Genomic DNA, 18,464 nt, shown 5'->3' on the forward strand with positions numbered 1-18,464 from the left:
TCGCTCCTTATTTGATGTTCAATGGGTTAAAAAATACCCTCGAAAAAGCTTAAAGTGACTTGTCAATAATAATATAATAAATATAGTATAATAATAATATAATAATAATATAATAATAATAATAGTAGTAATAATAATAATAATAATAATAATAATAATAATAACAATAATAATAATAATAATAATAATAATAACAATAACAATAATAATAATAGTAATATAAAAATAATAGTAATAGTAATAATAATAATAATAATTATAATAATAATATTAATAATAATAATAAAATCAATAAGTTGTAGTCTGAACTGAACTGAGTAAGTCTGAACTGATCTAATCTGAACTGAATTGATCTGATCTCAACTGAATTGATTGGATCTGAACTGAACTGAATTTCCATTTATTCAGTCCACAAAAACAGAGCCGTTTATCAAACTAGTAGAAACAAATTACGTTTCATTCCTCAATTATTTCAACTCCACTAGGATACCAAACAACTATTAAAAGTACTTCCTCCGTTTCATATTACTTGCTACACCTCTCAATTCATTGACTCCTAGGCAATATTTAGAGAAGAGAGAGGTAGAGAGTAAAAAGAAAAGGGACCCATGTGAGAGGAGAGAGATAGATATAGTTTATTGCCCAAAACCGAAGCGTAGCAAGCAATGTGAAACTTCTCGCAATGGAAAGTGTAGCGAGTATTATGAAACAGAGGAGTTGCAATTATTATTTCTATTTTTCCTCCTTATTCAAATTCTTTCCATCCTATTTCTATTTCTATTTCTATTGATTATACCAAACGTCTTCTAAGTGAGAATGAGTTGTCAACTAAAAAAAAAAGGGAAATTATATATGGTGGCCTCCTACTTTGGATTTTTCTACTTGGTGGCAGGCCAAAATGAATTTTATTCCATGTAACCTCCTACTTTGGCTAATTCTACTTAGTGGTCTTAATTCATTTAAAAGCTAGCTAACCTATCATTTAAAGTAGAGGTGGTGAGTGGTGCGGGCTGGATGGGTTGGGCCGCGGGCCTAGGTGGGCTGGGCTGATGGGACCGGGCCCATGATCGGACCGCGAATTAGACGGGCTGGGTGGGCTGTACTGGTGGTCCAAGGAGGTCGGCCCACGGTTTCTGACGGTTAATGGGGCGGTCTGGGCTGGGCTGACGGGTTTCACGGTTAGTAGCGGGCTGGAGCGGTTTCAAGTGGGCCGGATGGGTTGACCGGGCTTGGTGGCTGGTTCTGGTTCTGGTTCATGGTGCTGGAAATCAACATAGTGAGAAACAGGGGGCCAAAACCGCCAAATGGGTTAGGAGAGAAAGACCCACACAAGCACCACTGAATCACCGACCACCCACACTATCCAAGCGATCCAACAAAGAAGAAAATAATGAAATTGTAGTGAGTATTGACTATTGAGTAAGAGCAAAATAAATAAATTATAATAACTTTTATAGTGGTTCATGGTGCTGGAAATCAACATAGTGAGAAACGTTATAATTTTTACAGAAGAAAATAATGAAATTACAGTTGTAGAATTCGAAATCCCAATTTCAGATGTAGACTTGTATAACTCCATCAATCAACATATAAACAATTAAACATACATATCTATCAATTAACAAGGAAAAAAAAGAAGAGATGAAGAATCGCCTATGATTTTCCATCACGATTCACGAGCTACGGTTTATGTATTTTTGATAATTTTCCATGGAATTACCCTTGTGTTGGTATAGCCATGAAAATTCAAGTTGATTGATAATTTAGCTAAACTGTCTTTGTTCGATCATTGTCACTCTATTTGCTGTTTGATCTCTTTTCTTTCAGTCTTTTTGTTGCATGCGTACTCGTAGCAAGGGTCCACAAGATCTGATTACTCTTGATCGCGAGATCGAAGCTACAGCAAGGAGATTAGGAGGTCGAAGAAGACAACAACAACAAGAACCAACAATGGGAGACGAAGCACCACCAAAGTCTCTACGGGAATATGCTATGCCCGATGAGACCACCACCACCATAAACAGACCGACAACCGCTGCCAATCATTTTAAGCTCAAGCCACAATTCATCCAGTTTATCTCACAGGATTCCTATGCGGGAACACCCAAAGAGAGCCCTACTGATCATTTGGCTAATTTTTTAGAAAAATGCAATACTTTGAAATTAACTAATGTTTCTGACGATTTAATTCGGTATTGTGCTTTTCCTTTTTCTCTCAGGGACGAAGCAAAGGAATGGTTTAAGGAAGAAGAAGTGAGGAAGATTGCCACATGGCCAGAACTGAAGAAGGCTTTCCTTTACAATTCTTCCCTCCTATGAGAACTTCCAAGTTCAGAAACGAGATATCTGGCTTTCAACAACATGAATTGGAGTCTCTCTACGAAGCATGGCAGAGATACAAGGCTTTGCAAAGGCAGTGTCCACACCACGGCATTCCTGAGTGGTTGCTGATTCAGACATTCTACAATGGTCTGAAGCATGAAGTTCGAAGTTCTATTGATGCCGCATCTGGCGGTACTTTCATGGCAAAAACTCCAGAAGCCGCGAAGACATTGTTGGATGATATGGCTGCCAACAATTACCTGAATGACTGGAGTATATCTCGTGGAGCCCCTAAAAAGGGAGGTAAGTATGAGGTTGATGCTATTGCTACTTTAACTAACACTGTGCAAGTTTTGGCAGCTAAAGTTGATCAGTTGAGTAGCGGACCAGTAGCGCCTATTTGTGAGATTTGTGAAGTGCAAGGTCACTCCTTCACTGAGTGTCAATATAATAATCTGGGAGCGGGAACTGAGCATGTCAATGCCCTCCTTAACACAAATACAAGGCCACAAAACAACCCATACTCAAACACATTTAACCCAGGTTGGAAGCATCACCCAAATTTCTCCTACAAAAATAACCAACCTCAACCTCCACACACCAACTACTCCCAGCCACCTGGTTTCCAACAAAGACCTCATTTACCCTTCATCATCATCCTCTCGACCCAACCTTGAGACTATCATGGAGAATTTAGCTTCCTCTCAGGCTAAGCAAGTTGAATACCAAGCCAAGCAGAATGAATTCTTCAACAATCTCTCCAACAAATCACTGCTCATAATAAATTGATGGAGAGTCAGATGACCCAACTAGCCCAACAAATAAGCCACCTCTCTAAACCTTCAGGCCAACTTCCTGGGCAAACTGAACCAAATCCTAAGGGGCATATCAATGCCATTTCATTGAGGAGTGGTAAGGAATTGCAAGAGCCTACAAGGAGGGTAACTGAGCAAAACAACACTGCAAAAGAGGTTATAGAGTTGAGTGAAGAAGTTCAAGAGAAGACGGGTTTGGAAGATAAAGCTAAGAAGCCTGAGAAGGAGGAACCCACTGTCATTCCTATTAAACCATACAAGCCACCTGTTCCATTCCCTCAAAGATTGGCACAGGAAAACTTGAAAAGAAATATGGGAAGTTCCTTGACATCCTGAAGAAGCTACACATCAACATACCCTTCTTGGATGCCATATCTGAGATGCCTTCTTACGCTAAGTTTTTGAAAGACATGCTCTCTAACAAACGAAAAATTGAAGAAAATGTCACTGTTTCACTAACTGCGTGTAGTGTGGCTATTTTGCAGAATAAGCTTCCAGAAAAGCTAGGAGATCCGGGCAGCTATTCTATTCCGGTCAAGCTTGGAGATATTGCTATCAAGAATGCTTGTGGATCTTGGGGCTAGTGTTAGTCTCATGCCTTATCTATCTGCAAGCAACTCAACATGGGCGAACTAAAACCCACACGCATTTCTCTACAACTAGCTGACAGGACAGTGAAGTTTCCACTTGGTATACTTGAAGATGTTCCTCTTCGAGTGGGTAAATTCTTTATTCCCTGTGATTTTGTCGTCATGGAGATGAAGGAAGATGCACAAGTTCCCATAATTCTTGGAAGACCTTTTTGGCCACTGCTGGAGCCATTATTGACATGAAGAAGGGTAAAATCACTTTTGAAGTAGGTGATGAAAAGATGGAGTACACACTCACAAACTCCATGACTTCTCCTTCTATGGGAGAAACTGTTTATAGAGTGGATGCTCTTGATGAGGTGATAGAAGCGAGGCTTTCAATCTGCAACTGGATGATTCGCTACAAACGGTCTTGATGGGTAGTGCTGATGAGGAAGATTGGGAGACTAAGGAATACAAGAGACTTCTAGAGGAGACACGAGCCACTGAAGAATCTGAAGAGCCTCTCCAGGAATTGCTGCATTCTGAGGACACTAAGGAGAGTACTACGCCTCCTAAGGTAGAACTGAAACCTCTCCCTCTACTTTGAAATATGTGTTCATGGGTCCCAATGATACATACCCTGTTATTGTTAATGCTGAGCTTGATGACATTCAAATTGAAAAATTGCTCGTTATTTTAAGGAAATATAAGAATGTCATTGGGTACACCATTGATGATATCAAGGGTATTAATCCCTCATTTTGCATGCACAAAATCATTCTTGAGGACGAACATGCTTCCTCTATAGAATCTCAACGAAGACTTAATCCAAATATGATGGAAGTAGTCAAGAAAGAGGTTCTTAAATTGCTTGATGCAGGTATAATCTACCCTATCTCAGATAGTAAGTGGGTTAGCCCTGTTCAAGTAGTCCCTAAGAAAGGAGGTATGACCGTTGTCAAGAATGATAAGGGTGAGCAAGTTCCCACTAGACTGTGACAGGGTGGCGCATGTGTATTGATTATAGACGATTGAATAAGGCCACCCGCAAGGATCATTTTCCCCTCCCCTTCATTGATCAGATGTTAGAAAGACTGGCAAAACACTCCTTTTTCTGTTGGTTGGATGGATACTCTGGTTTTTTCCAAATTCCTATTCATCCAAGTGACCAGGAAAATTCACATGTCCTTATGGCACCTTTGCATATCGAAGGATGCCATTTGGACTGTGTAATGCTCCTGCCACTTTTCAGCGTTGCATGATGGCAATTTTTTCCAGTCTTATTGAGAACTCTATGGAAGTGTTTATGGATGACTTCTCCGTCTATGGAACATCTTTTGATATTTGCCTTGCTAATTTACAAAAGGTGCTCCATAGATGCAAGAAGTTAATTTATTCTGAACTGGGAAAAATGTCATTTCATGGTGCAACAAGGAGTAGTTTTGGGTCATATTGTTTCTCATAGGGGCATTGAAGTCGACAAAGCAAAAATAGAGGTCATTGAGCGTTTACCACCTCCTAACTCTGTCAAAGGAGTAAGGAGCTTTCTTGGTCATGCGGGATTCTACCGCCGCTTCATAAAAGATTTTTCCAAAATTGCTCGACCTCTAACTGAGCTTTTAGGCAAAGATGTCCCTTTTGTGTTTACTGATGCTTGTACTGAGGCTTTTCACAGGTTAAAAGCGGCTCTTATTTCTGCTCCTATAATTCAATCGCCTGACTGGAATCTCCCTTTCGAGATTATGTGCGATGCTAGTGACTACGCAGTGGGAGCAGTATTGGGTCAGGGAGGATGGTAAACTGCATGCCATCTACTATACAAGCAAGACTCTTACTCCGGCCCAGATGAACTATGCCACAACTGAGAAGGAACTGTTAGCAGTGGTATATGCGATGGAGAAATTTCGGTCCTATCTGGTGGGGTCGAAGGTGATAATTCACACTGATCATGCGGCTCTTAAATATTTGATGAGCAAGAAGGATGCTAAGCCCCGTTTGATTCGGTGGATTTTGTTGTTACAAGAGTTTGACTTGGAGATTCGAGACAAGAAGGGTGTGAGAATGTTGTTGCAGATCACCTTTCTCGAATTGTTATGGATGCTGAGGGTGATGAGGCTCTACCAATTGATGATACTTTTCCTGATGAGCAGCTTCTAGCTTTAGCCACTGCAGAGATCCCATGGTATGCTGATATAGCCAACTATTTGGCTAGTGACACTATTCCTCATGGATATTCATCTCAACAAAAGAAGAAATTCTTTAAGGATGTGAGGAGGTATTTTTGGGATGAGCCCTTCCTTTACAAGTCTTGCGCAGATGGGGTGATTAGAAGGTGTATTCCTGGAAATGAGGTATCCTCTATTATATCTCATTGTCATGATTTACCTTGTGGAGGCCATGCTAGTACTAATAAAACTGCAGCGAAAATTCTTCAATGTGGTTTTTATTGGCCTACTTTGTTCAAGGATGTTCATCATTATGTGCATTCTTGTGATCGCTGTCAAAGAACGGGAAATCTTTCCCGTCGGAATGAGATGCCTCTTAACGCTATTCTTGAAGTGGAGATATTTGATGTGTGGGGTGTAGACTTCATGGGTCCGTTCCCTTTTCTTATGGGAACAAGTATATTCTGGTTGCTGTGGACTATGTCTCCAAATGGGTGGAGGCTCTTGCTTCTCCAACTAATGATGCTCGTGTGGTTAGTAGATTTTTCAAGAAAACTATTTTTCCTCGTTTGGCATTCCACGGGTTTTGATTAGTGATGGAGGTAAGCATTTTCTGGAGAATAAATTTGAAGCTATGCTTAAGAAGTATGGGGTGCATCAAGAGTGGGACTTTCTATCACCCACAAACTAGTGGCAAGTGGAGGTTTCCAACCGTGAGATCAAAACTATCCTAGAGAAGACGGTTGCACGAACACGAAAAGATTGGGCTGCTAAACTTGATGATGCATTATGGGCTTACAGGACAGCTTCAAGACCCCCATAGGTACCACCCATACGTCTTGTTTATGGGAAAGCATGTCATTCCCTGTTGAGTTAGAGCATCGTGCATTTTGGGCTATTAAGAGCCTCAATTTCGACTCTCAAACGGTGGGTAGAAGAGACTCCTTCAACTTGCTGAGCTTGATGAGCTTCGTCTGGATGCTTATGAGAGTTCTAGATTGTACAAGGAGAAGACTAAGAGATGGCATGACAAGGGAATTGTGCGCCGAGAGTTCAAGGAAGGGGATTTGGTTCTTCTTTTTAATTCTCGTCTGAAGCTATTTCCTGGTAAACTTCGTTCACGGTGGTCCGGTCCGTTCAAAGTTTACAAGGTTTTTCCTTATGGTTCAGTGGAGCTTTGGAACCGGCAAGGTGACACTTTCAAAGTCAATGGCCACCGATTGAAGCATTACCGAGCTGGAGATCCCATTGCTGAGCAAGTTGACATCATACTCTCCATCCCTTCACCTGAGTGATACTAGAGGAGGTCGAGCTAATGACCTTAAAAACTAGCGCTTATTGGGAGGCAACCCAATTTCCTACTTTTTCATTTTTTTTCTTTTAATTTGATTTTATTTTATTTTATTTTATTTTTCTCTTTTTTTTTTTTTTGGAGTGATTTTGGAGTGAAAAATTTGGATAGGTGTGGAACTCTACTGCAGGAACATGAGAAAAACGGACTAAAGCGAAAAAATATGTGCACTGGGCACCGCCCGGGTGGTCGGGCGAAATCTGCCCGGGCGGGCGCGCAAGCAAACTTCAGCTGAGACATTCAAAAACACGAAAATTGACTAAGGAACAAATTCCGCCCGGGCGGTCGGGCGAAATCCGCCCGGTCGGGCGCGCAAGCTCAAATCCAAAGTAGAAAATCAAAACGCGAAAAAAACTAAGGGAAAAATTCCGCCCGGGCGGTCGGGCGAGACGCAGATTTGTCGAGTAAAACCCACGAAAATCTTTTCTTTTCTTTCACTCTCTTTCAAACCCCCATCTAACTTCATCTTCTTCCTCTCATCTTCTCTCTCCTCTCAAAACCCTAACCCCAATTCTCTCTTTCCTCACCATCTACACTCTCAAATTTCTTCAAAATTTCTAATCTTTCACTCATCCTCACCAAATTCCCCATCTTACTTACAAACTTTTCCCCTCACTCTCTCTCCTCTTCCTCCTTCTTCTCACTCCTCCTCTTTGGGTTTTTCTTGAGTAAAGGTTTGATTTTTATGGTGCTTTTTGCTAGATTAACCTTGAAAATTGCGTTTTTAAACTTTATGGTGCATTATGAGATGATTTCCTTCAAATTTTTGTGAAATTCTCAATTTCTCCACCATTGCTCTGTTTTTGCAGGTTTTTCATCATCTCTAATGGCGGGTCGACGAGGTACACGTGGTTTCAACCTACTGCAATTGAGGTAGATCCTGACTTTCCTCATGTAATTTTAAGGATGAGCTCAAAAGTACGTTTTCAAAAACTTAAGCATCGTATGATTGCCCCCACCCGATTTGTTCATAGTGACCTCTTGCATGTTTTGGGTATTGCTGAAATTACCCGCACATTATTTGTTGGAATAGGCATAGAACAATTCCTCACCTGTACCAGGCACATATGCGGACCTCACCCTAGAATTTCTAAGTTCCTTAGATATCGAAAACAGCCCAAAATGACCATGTCCTGTATTTTCGCCTTTCCAATGTGGATAGGAGACTGACCCTTCGCCAATTTGCACAACTATTTGGTATGACCGTTAGGGGGGAAAGGAGAAACCAGAAACATTTCTGCTAGGCCAACTTTGGGAAGCCCTCACTGGTGTTAGACCACCCAACTGTCAGCATTTACAGATCAAGTCGGTCCATCATCCTAGCATTCGATTCCTGTTAAAATTCTTGGGGAGTACTATCTTTGGGAGGTGGGAACCCAACACCTCTAGGACTGAGGAACTAAGTGCTCTTGGCACTTATCTGTGGCCCGTCACCATGCCTATGCAGTTTGATCTTGCGTATGCATTTATGCATCATCTGCATAAGATTTCTACGACTTACCCCACTTTTGAGGAGGACGGCAGTGTCCGTTCCTCCGTACCTATTGTCATTGGGGGACTAGTCACCCACATCGCCTGTCATTTCGGCCATGTTGAGATTCGGGCCAATGCTGTTCCGGGGCCTTCTTACCTTGACCTTGACCACTTCTTATGCGCCCGGTACATTGTCCCTAGTGGTCGGAATTATAGGTGGATGATTGCCGCTAACCAGTCTATACTTCTTCCCAACCCCACCTTAGCCCAGCCGCTTATAGAGGATGCCCACTCAGGGAATGCCGCTCTACCTACCTATCTCCTTCCTGTTGGAGATGCGGCCCACCCACCTGAGACTGGTCCCGTACCTGAGCCTCCACACGTCTACCGTAGGCGAGAGGCCGCCCCCTTCATGCCCTCCTCTTCCTTCATGCCCTCCTCCTCTACCCAACCCCCTCCCCTACTGCTGACTTTGAGGGATGATGAGTGTGTTGCAGCGTATGGAACTGAATATGACTGCCAACACTCAAGCTCTAGAGCGCCTAGAGCGCCGCGTAGACACCATCTACGATGACCAGCGCCTTGCTATGTTCCCTATGTATGATGATTATTGCAGGCTTGGTACGATCGCACAGGCGGGTCCCCACCCCAGTTGGTACACCTGGAACCCCGCCTATGGTGGAGCTGGAGGGAGTGGCGCTGATGATTCTGATTCCGATTCTATGGCCGACTGAGGGCCGTTTTCCTTGCCTTCTCCTTGTTGCAATGCGGACATTGCCAAGTTCAGCTTGGGGGAGGATCTTCACTGCACATATGGTATCTTCTATCACTTCTTAGGTAGTTTACAGCTTTTGTAGTTCAGTTTAGCATAGTTTTCTTTGTGTGTTTGGTGTGTTTTGTGTGTTTTTCTTTTCTTTCTCTTTCTTTCTTTTTCTTTTGGTTTGTTTTGTCTTCACCATGTATGATGTGTGAAGCCTGCTGAAAAAAAAAAGAAGAGAAAAATCAAAGTCAAGGTTGAATAGTTGTTTCCATGTGCCCCATGCTATCATAATGCTGTTTTGACTTTGGATTGTTGATGGACACGAAACAATGATTGATCACCAAGGCATGGCATAACTGTACTTAGATCTATGATAAGAATCAAGATTGTGGCACTCTATATGTCCTGCAAGCATGTTTAGGCTTAACTGTGAGCTTCTATGCCTTAACGTCATGCTTTTCTTGTGTGTATGCCCACTTCATGAGGCATGCTAGAACTTGTGTTTTCTCTCCATTGATGCATTAGTTATACAATGTCTAAACAAAAATGATTATGACTCACGTAGGAATTTGCACCAAAAGACCAAATAACCTTCCCTGCATTCATTTCCCCTAGTTAACCACTCTGAGATGAGCCTGTTTCTTTTGACAACTACATTATGAGCTCCTCATTTTTCCAAAAATACGTCTCTTTACCATTGGTAGTGAAGTATTTAGGAATTTTTGGTTGATTAACTTGTGGATTATGAAATTGGTTGTTGGTATGAATGAAAAGATTGCAAGAAAGAGAACAAATATGATTGATTACATGTGCAAAAGAAATTATTCTCTATCCTCATTAGCTAGTAGCTAAAGTCGAGAACTCCTAAAAAACAAGACAAGTAAGGTTTCCAAGAGCAATTATGAAAACAAATTGAAAAAAAAAAAAGCATTTGAATTATGTCATATTGGAAGTCATTACTTGGGTTATATGAAAAGATAAAGGAGGTGAGATGAAAGAAAAATGGGTCATAGTTGTGTTGCAATTTATTTGATGTGTGGGATGTTTCGTTCAAAAGTTGTAGTAATACTTCACTACCTTAAGCACCACATTCCCAAATATTTGCCACACCTACCACCTTAAGCCCCATTACAACCTCAATTGAGTCATATGATTTGTTTGCATGTATAACTACCTGATGTGGAGAGATGATACAAGCCTATGGACTAAGTTGGTGAAGTGGAGCACTTGAGCGCCATATATCACCTTTCAAACACACGAGTGTGAGAGTAGGGACGGGTACTGGGGATGGAAAGAAGCAGTCATTTTAACTGCTTGGAGAGTGCTTTACAAATGAGTGGTGAGTCCCCTTGTGAGATCCTTCTCATTGATTTGCAGCGCATATTTAGTGGTCTCTCTTGATTCTTATCCTTGATTGGCATTTGTTTTTGTCGAACCTTACCGATTATGACTTGTGGTGTGTTTGGATTCGATCTATTGTCATTTCAAGAATTTTATGATGGGGTGAAACCACTATTGATGCTTTGAACTGTTGATTTTCAGACAGGTTTTGCTTAGGGGCAAGCAAAAGTCTAGCTTGGGGGAGTTTGATATGTCTATTTTATATAGAATTTTACCCCCATTTCCCATGGATTATTGGTATTAATTGCGCTCTTTGGAGCCCTTTTTAGTACTAATGTGTGTCTTGTAGTGCGTTCGTGTTTTCAGGCTGATTATTATAGGAACAAGCATATTTTGGTGCATTTCCTAATCTTTGATATCGCTACATGAGACAAGAAGTCGGGACGTGCAAAAATCTCACATTGAGCCCAAAAACCTGGTAACCGCCCGACCAGGCGACATCTGCCCGGCTGGTCGGGCGAGTCTTACTTAGTCAGAAATCGAACGCTGAAGTTCCAAGAGAATTTGCTCCCGCGCCCGACCGGGCGACATCCGCCCGGGCGGTCGGGCGAATGCTACTTAGCCACATTTCAGGAGATTTAAGCTGCCAGGCGAACTTTACATGCGGGCCCGAACGCACTACATCTTCATGATCATTAGCATTTATTTTATCATAACTATTTATTTATTATTACATCTTACTCTTACAATGTATACTTTATGCTAAATTAGATTAAATTTTTTTGTAAATATTCAAAGTTCATAATTGAACATATAATTTACACTTTCATAATATTTAAATAGAAGTAAAAAAGTTCATATGTCATAACATTGATTTTTATTTTAAATCTCATGGCTTGCTCTTAATTTATATAAAACTAAGATGCCTACGTATCCTTAAATTATTAAGGAATAAAAGCCAACGTAGTTCTTATTATTAAATGTATATTGATTTGTTTGTTTGTGGGGTTGGACTTGAACTTACTTTTAAAAACTTTAATTCAATATCAGAATTAAATTAAAGAGATTAAAAATAAGCCGCCTACGTATCCAGAAGGAATAAAAGCCACACGTAGTTCTTATGCATACATGGTTTCACGGATCACGGAATGGTTGATTTGTTTGTTGGGGGTGGGGGGGGCTTCAACTTACTTTCGAAAACTTTAACTTAATTTCACAATTAAACTAAAGAGATGAAAAATAAGCTGCCTACGTATCCCGAAGGAATCAAAGCCACACGTAGTTCTCCTACGCACCTGGTTTCACGTACAAATCAAGTAATGTCGTCGATTTCACCGTCAATATCAATGGGCTGAGAGGTACTTGTTCCACCATCCGATCCAGATTCCGATGTCATTTGCATCCAAGGGTTATCCTCATCATCGTCCTCTATCTTCATACCTTGTGTTCTCTTCTCCGCTTGATCCTAATCCTTTTTACACACACATATCTCAATGCTTTCCGAGGATAGTCGTGATCTTTTTTCATTGAGAACTCGTCTACCTGCACTAAAAGCTGATCCGAAAGCAATTGTTGAAGCAGGGACCACAAGAATGTCCATTGCAATCCTTGCCAATATAGGAAAATCACCTGGACCAGAATGCTGTTTCCACCACTTAAGAATATCAAGGTCATTATCAATGTCATATGGTAAAGCATAATATTCATTAAACTCTTTGTAAGTAGATGGAAACGAGGATGACGAACCAGCCATTTGTGGCTTTTTAAGAATTTTTGAAATTAATGCTCCATACCCACCTTTGGCCTTGTTCGGTTCTGCAACATATATTCCTTTGGGATTGTAAAGCATCACATAATTATCATAGAGAGCTTCTAAAGCATGTTTACAACGTATAATATATGACTCAATATCATAATGAATACCTAAGCAATCATAATAGAACTCAAGCACATCCTTCAAACCTTCAACTTTGACTCTCGGGTCAAGAATAGCAGCTAAGCCGTAAATGACAGGGAACTCACTAAAATACTTGTACCATTTCACCTTCGTGGAATCAAGAATACTACGAATTGACAATACATCTTTGCTACTATTGATTGCATTAACAATCTTAATGCACTCCAAAATAACAAGATGCAAGTTAGGCTAGTAAACATAAGAAAATACATTTGTAGCGTCAACAAAAGCTTACAATACATCACGGATGAGAATGGCATTGGTCCATTGTTCACTAGTAATTAAGGCTTCAGGATCCTATTGTGACTCATTATAAATAATGGTCAACACGTCACGATAATCCATAGCTGGATTTAGTAACTTATAGGTTGAACTCCAACGGGTTGGTGTGTCAATACACCATCGTGTCTTCTTTAGGCCTCTTTCCTTACATAAGGCCATATAACGTCTTTGAACATGTTGTGCAACTCTAATCCACTTCGTAACAGTTCTAATGGGTGTTAACAAAGGTTCTAGTTGAGTCATACCTTCTTGGACAGACAAATTCAGAATATGAGCACAACAACGAACATGTAATAGTGCACCGTCTATAAGCAAGGGAAGCTCAGTATCAACTTTCAAGTACTCGATACACTTTGTGTTATCGGTAGCATTATCAAGAGACAAAGATAAAACTTTGCGGTTCAAATTAAAAGTTTTCAAAGAAGTCATCATACGAGTTTTCAAATTGAAACCACTATGGGACTCATCCATAGCTTCAAAACAAATTATCCGTTTTTGCAAATACCAATCATCATCAACCCAATGAGCGGTGACACAAATAAATGGCTCATGAGAAAAATAAGTCCACGTATCACAAGTCAAGCTAACCCGACACTCAATTGTACGAAATATTTCAATCAAATGGCTTCTATACTTATAGTAAAGTTGTTGGGTATGACGTTTAAGGGTGTTTTGTGGAATACGTCTATACTGAGGCTACATAAATGTTCTATTCCACTCCTCAAAGTTTAACGACTCACCATGATTAAAAGGCAATTCATCAAGGATAGCATATTTGCTAAAACCATCAATCATAGCATCTCTATTATAAAAGAAAGGCTTACCTCCACCGGGTTCCTTACCGAAATATCCATGCAATTTTCCTTGGACACTGTCACTTGCACCACCAACATGAACATCATCGGCTGTCATACCATGCTTTTCTTTCAAATGACGTCCCAAAGTACCGGTTCCACCACCTTGTTTCCATTTGAACTTAGGAACGTTGTTTACCCATATTCTTACACACTATAATAAGCATGATATGACTATTAAATTTTGCCCATCAGGTTGCCCAGCAACTAGCATAGTAATTCGTTCATAATATGGCCATACCCATGAAGTTTCACCTCTACCTTTAGTTTCAGTTTGTAGACTTCCTTCTCCATCTATTTCAAAAATAAAAATACAGTATTAGTTTTACTAGTATATAATTATATATTTCAATTCAAAACAAATTTATAATAGTATATTAAAGAGGTAATTAAAACCTATAATATGAAGATATCCCAAATAATTATACAGCCTTAACACCTAGGGGATAAGGATTGCACATAAAAAACCAATAATCGAAATAATCCTTAATATGTAGTTGCTAGTATGTAAAATATTTAAATATATTATAAAGATCCTTTATTAATCCTTAGGCCAAACTTATATTAGATTAAGGAAACCCAAACTTATTAATCCTTAGGTCAAAGTGTCAAACGTATACTAAAATCCCTTAATTACATTATATAAAAAAAATTGGGCCACAAATGAACATGAACTCCTCAATACCCATAAAGTCCAAACAAACCAAAGAAAAACCCTAAAAATCGCTTTCCAGTTTCCACGCATAAAACTACTCACCAGTCACCACCTTTCTATTTTCTACATTTAATCTCCTCCGTCAGATTCGCCCAATTCATATTTCATCCGCATGCTAGATTTTTTCTCTATCCTCAAATCCTCTCAATTTTCGTTCGTCTGATTTTTAATTGAATTTCAAATCCACAAATCCGAATTCGAAACGCCAAATTTCCAGATCTAATAGCCAAATTCGATAATAACAGTGAAACTCCTCAAAATAAAGGTTTCAGATTTTCAGAATTCCAATTAATTTGAGGAATATTTAGCAATTCGAAGCCTAAAACTTTCTGTAATTGTAAGTCATCTAACTTTTAACAAGCTAATAGCTTTTTAAATGTGTAATTTTTGTGGCTTGGGTTTTTTTTGCCTTAAGTATGATTAATGTAAATTTTGTTCCAATTTCGTGACTTGGGATTTAGGATTGGATGAACCGATGAAGTCATGAACTGGTTGTTGGGGCCCTAAATTTGCGTTTTTTTGCCTTAATCATGGTGAGTAATCTGAATTTTGCTATTAATACAGTTAACGAAATAATCAGATTTGTGTTAATATATATTTGCTTCCTCTAGTATATAGTTCCATCTTAATACTTGTGTTAGTAGTATTTAAATAGTATAGATGTGTATATAGCTCCATCTTAATCACAGTTAGCGAAATAATCATATTTGTGTTAATATATATTTGCTTCCTCTAGTATATAGTTCCATCCTAATACTTGTGTTAGTAGTATTTAAATAGTATAGATGTGTCTATAGTTTCATCTTAATAGTATACAAAAAGTATATAGTATATAGTATATAAATAGTATGTAAATTGTATATAAATAGTATATAATTCTATCTTATTAAGAGTGTATATAGTATTTTACACAAATATTAATAGTATAGATGTTAATAGTATAGATGTTCCTCTAGATTATCTTGTAGTTTATCCCAAGTATAAGATGTTACCATTATACCACAATGAAGGATCATAATTAAACCAATTTTTTAAGACCAAAAAAGGGGAAAAACAAAGGCGGACAGATAGGGGGCTGCGAGGGGGTGGAGGGTGGGGCTGCGCGGGGGTGGGGTTACTAGGGTTGGATGCAGGGGTAGAGGAGGAGACAGGGTGGTGGGAGGGTGGGGGAGCGGGTGGTGGGAAATTGGGTTAGGGTTAAGGTTAGGGTTTGGGGTTAAAGGTAGGGGTTAGTATTAGGGTTAGGATTAAGGATTAATTAGGGTTAAAAGTAGAAAATTAGGATTAATGACTAACGACTGTTAACGTCGTTAATCATTAAGGGTATTTGGGTGTATTATTGTGAATTTGAGGGATACCCCGTGTATTTTCAAAAGTGTGAGAATACCTCGTGAATAAATTGAAAATATGGAGTATTTGGTGAAAAACCAATAAAAGTATCAATAGACACGGAAAATGAAAAATAGAAAAATGAAAAAAGAAAAAATAAAAAATAAAACAATTCATAGAAAAGAAGAAATTTCTAACCCTAACTCTCCACATTCCAATCCGTTGAAATTGCAATTTGCACCATTACAAGGAAAATTCCATCTCAGATTACAGTCTACATTCATACTCATCCAGTCCAGTTATTTGTCTAAAAAGTTCAATTTCGGATTGAAGTATGGATATTTCCGATGATTCTAAAAAATTAAAGGTCTGTTTTGGACTAGTTTTACTTAAGGTTTAAATGGTTGTGCTTTACCGTTAAATATTTGAGTAAGAATTCAATTTTTTTTAAAGAAAATTTATTCATTAGTATGCTAAAAAAAATGCAGAATTTGGAGGTCCCTCTATCGGCGGAAGAGCTTGAGAGGAAGAAGAAAAAGGAAGAAAAGGTTTGTCATACTTGCATTTTGCTTATGTGCCCGACTTTTTTTTTATTTTTTATTTTTAAGTAATTATCTCGAATTTTCGATATTGTTTTTGCCTTTCCATTGCTTGACAGATGAATTTTTGCATTGTGGTAGAGATGTTTAAGTGTAGTCAAATTAGAATTATAGATGGTTTACTTTATCGTTGTTTCATGAGATAATGAATGTTGTTTGGATGTATCATTAGTTCAATCCTAAATTAATTTGGTTATGCTACAGTAAGTAAATCGTTATTCGCCTCAATGGTTTGTAATGTACGAGTGGGTATTGGTCCGGTGTTTTGGGGTGTGTGTGTTTGATGGCACAATATGGCTTCCAAGAAACATTTTCAACAATTATGCTTGAAGAAACTCAATTTTAAACAATCTCAATTGGATGTGCGGAGTTATTTGGATATACTGGTGCATCCAGTTTATGCCTGCAGATATGTATTATGTGATATTGGAGCAAACCTAAAATAAGTAAATGTGGTATTTCAGATTGAGTATGTCCTCTCATAACCATCTATTCTATTCTTCATTCTTTTATGATTCTGGCATGAGAGTTTGTATATTTGCTGTGGATTCGCTCCAATATCTCTGTCCGCCTTTGTTTTCCCCCTTTTTTGGTCTTAAAAAATTGGTTTAATTATGATCCTTCATTGTGGTATAATGGTAATTAGCAAGAAATTCTGCCATGTCCCAGGCGAAAGAAAAAGAATTGAAGAAACAGAAGGCAGCACTCAAAGCAGAAGCTGCAAAAGTTCAGGTATATACTTTTATATTACTTTGATCCACGAAGAATAGAAGCATCATTTTGGTGCAGATTTTGACATATATTGTCAACTTTTAGGAACTAGGTATAATCCCTTACATGTTCCTGTTTTGAAAATCTATCTCACTATCTCACTTAATTTTGAATACAATTTTACTAGGCACAACAAGCAGCTAACACCTCTAAGAAGACTGAAAGGAAGAATCTGAAGAAGGACGCTAAGGATGAGGATCCAAAGGATTATTTAGATCCAGAGACGTCGCTTGGTGAGAAGAAGCAGCTTTCACGTTCAATGGCAAAGCAATATTCTCCTGCTGCAGTTGAGAAATCGTAAGCAACAATATCCCGAGGGTTCAGCAGAATATTCATTTGCTGCTTGTCCTCACTTCTTTTTCTGTGAATTTTGGTGCAGATGGTATGCTTGGTGGGAAAGTTCTGGGTTTTTTGTGGCAGAGTCTAATAGCTCAAAACCACCTTTTGTCATTGTGAGTGCTTATTTTAGTAGCTTACTGAACTGTTTACTAGTATCTTGTAGATCTGAAATGATTTTGATGTTGATGATGCTGGTGCATATCACTATATAAGCATTTGTTTGTCTCTCTTTAATCCAAACAGGAAAGTCACATCAAATATTGTAAAGTGGAACTGTTGTCATTTTATCTACTTGTTTAGTTCTGTGATAAATCGTTATAGTTGAACCTGTGTATGTTTAGGTACCTCCCTGAGTCCCAACAAGTGTTGTAAAGTGGAATGATGTTATTTATCTACTTGTTTGGTTGCTTGCGGTACCTTCTGATAATTTGCTTCGAACATTTCTTTGAGTGAACCATGGAGGCTGCTCAAGATAATTATGTTCATTGTTCTTGAAGGGTTTTCACTTTAGGGCTCTTAAGCTTTGCAATTGTCAATGTCGTCTTTGTTTGATTTGGCAAAAAGTGAAGTGTTCTACTTAATTAATACATGATTGTTATTATTGCGCTTATACTCCTTGTAAACTCTATGCAATATCTGTAATGTTCGAAATTTATGTTCCTTTGTTTTTTTTTTTTTAAAATCACATCATATTTTGGCTAGTTGTTTGGTGAACATATTAGTCATTCAACCTCTTCTATATTCCTTCTTTTCTTTTACTAGTGTAGATACTTTATCATCCTTTTGAAAATAAAATTTTATAAATTTTTTGTTTGGGCA

The 18,464-nt window shown here is 38.8% G+C and overlaps 2 protein-coding genes and 1 non-coding gene across 3 annotated transcripts in view; 2 read left to right on the top strand and 1 right to left on the bottom strand.

The window, feature by feature from the left end:
- Nucleotides 1–2,327: 2,327 nt before the first annotated feature.
- On the bottom strand, nucleotides 2,328–2,434 carry LOC125493057 (small nucleolar RNA R71). The gene has a single exon (XR_007269438.1). It is a non-coding gene; the product is annotated as a small nucleolar RNA R71 (small nucleolar RNA).
- Nucleotides 2,435–3,760: 1,326 nt separating this feature from the next.
- LOC130589883 (uncharacterized) lies at nucleotides 3,761–4,143 on the top strand. Its single transcript, XM_057391510.1, has 2 exons — nucleotides 3,761–3,857; nucleotides 3,902–4,143. The coding sequence occupies exons 1-2, from the start codon at nucleotides 3,761–3,763 to the stop codon at nucleotides 4,141–4,143; spliced, it is 339 nt and encodes a 112-aa protein (XP_057247493.1).
- Nucleotides 4,144–16,068: 11,925 nt separating this feature from the next.
- Nucleotides 16,069–18,464, top strand: part of LOC104901284 (valine--tRNA ligase, mitochondrial 1) — a 29,159-nt gene continuing 26,763 nt past the window's right edge. The window contains 5 exon segments of the mRNA XM_010688835.4: nucleotides 16,069–16,303; nucleotides 16,425–16,484; nucleotides 17,205–17,267; nucleotides 17,434–17,603; nucleotides 17,686–17,758. Of these exon segments, the coding sequence (XP_010687137.2) occupies nucleotides 16,271–16,303; nucleotides 16,425–16,484; nucleotides 17,205–17,267; nucleotides 17,434–17,603; nucleotides 17,686–17,758 (399 nt within the window). The 5' untranslated portion in view covers nucleotides 16,069–16,270.

This window comes from Beta vulgaris, chromosome 8, assembly GCF_026745355.1.
Source record: "Beta vulgaris subsp. vulgaris cultivar EL10 chromosome 8, EL10.2, whole genome shotgun sequence".
Lineage (NCBI taxonomy): Eukaryota > Viridiplantae > Streptophyta > Magnoliopsida > Caryophyllales > Amaranthaceae > Beta > Beta vulgaris.

Bases quoted from the DNA above. Each gene is read 5' to 3' on its own strand.
- LOC130589883 (XM_057391510.1), top strand. From the start codon at position 3,761: ATGGGCGAACTAAAACCCACACGCATTTCTCTACAACTAGCTGACAGG. The intron at 3,858-3,901 runs GTAAATTCTTTA...ATGGAGATGAAG, and splicing joins AGATGTTCCTCTTCGAGTGG to GAAGATGCACAAGTTCCCAT.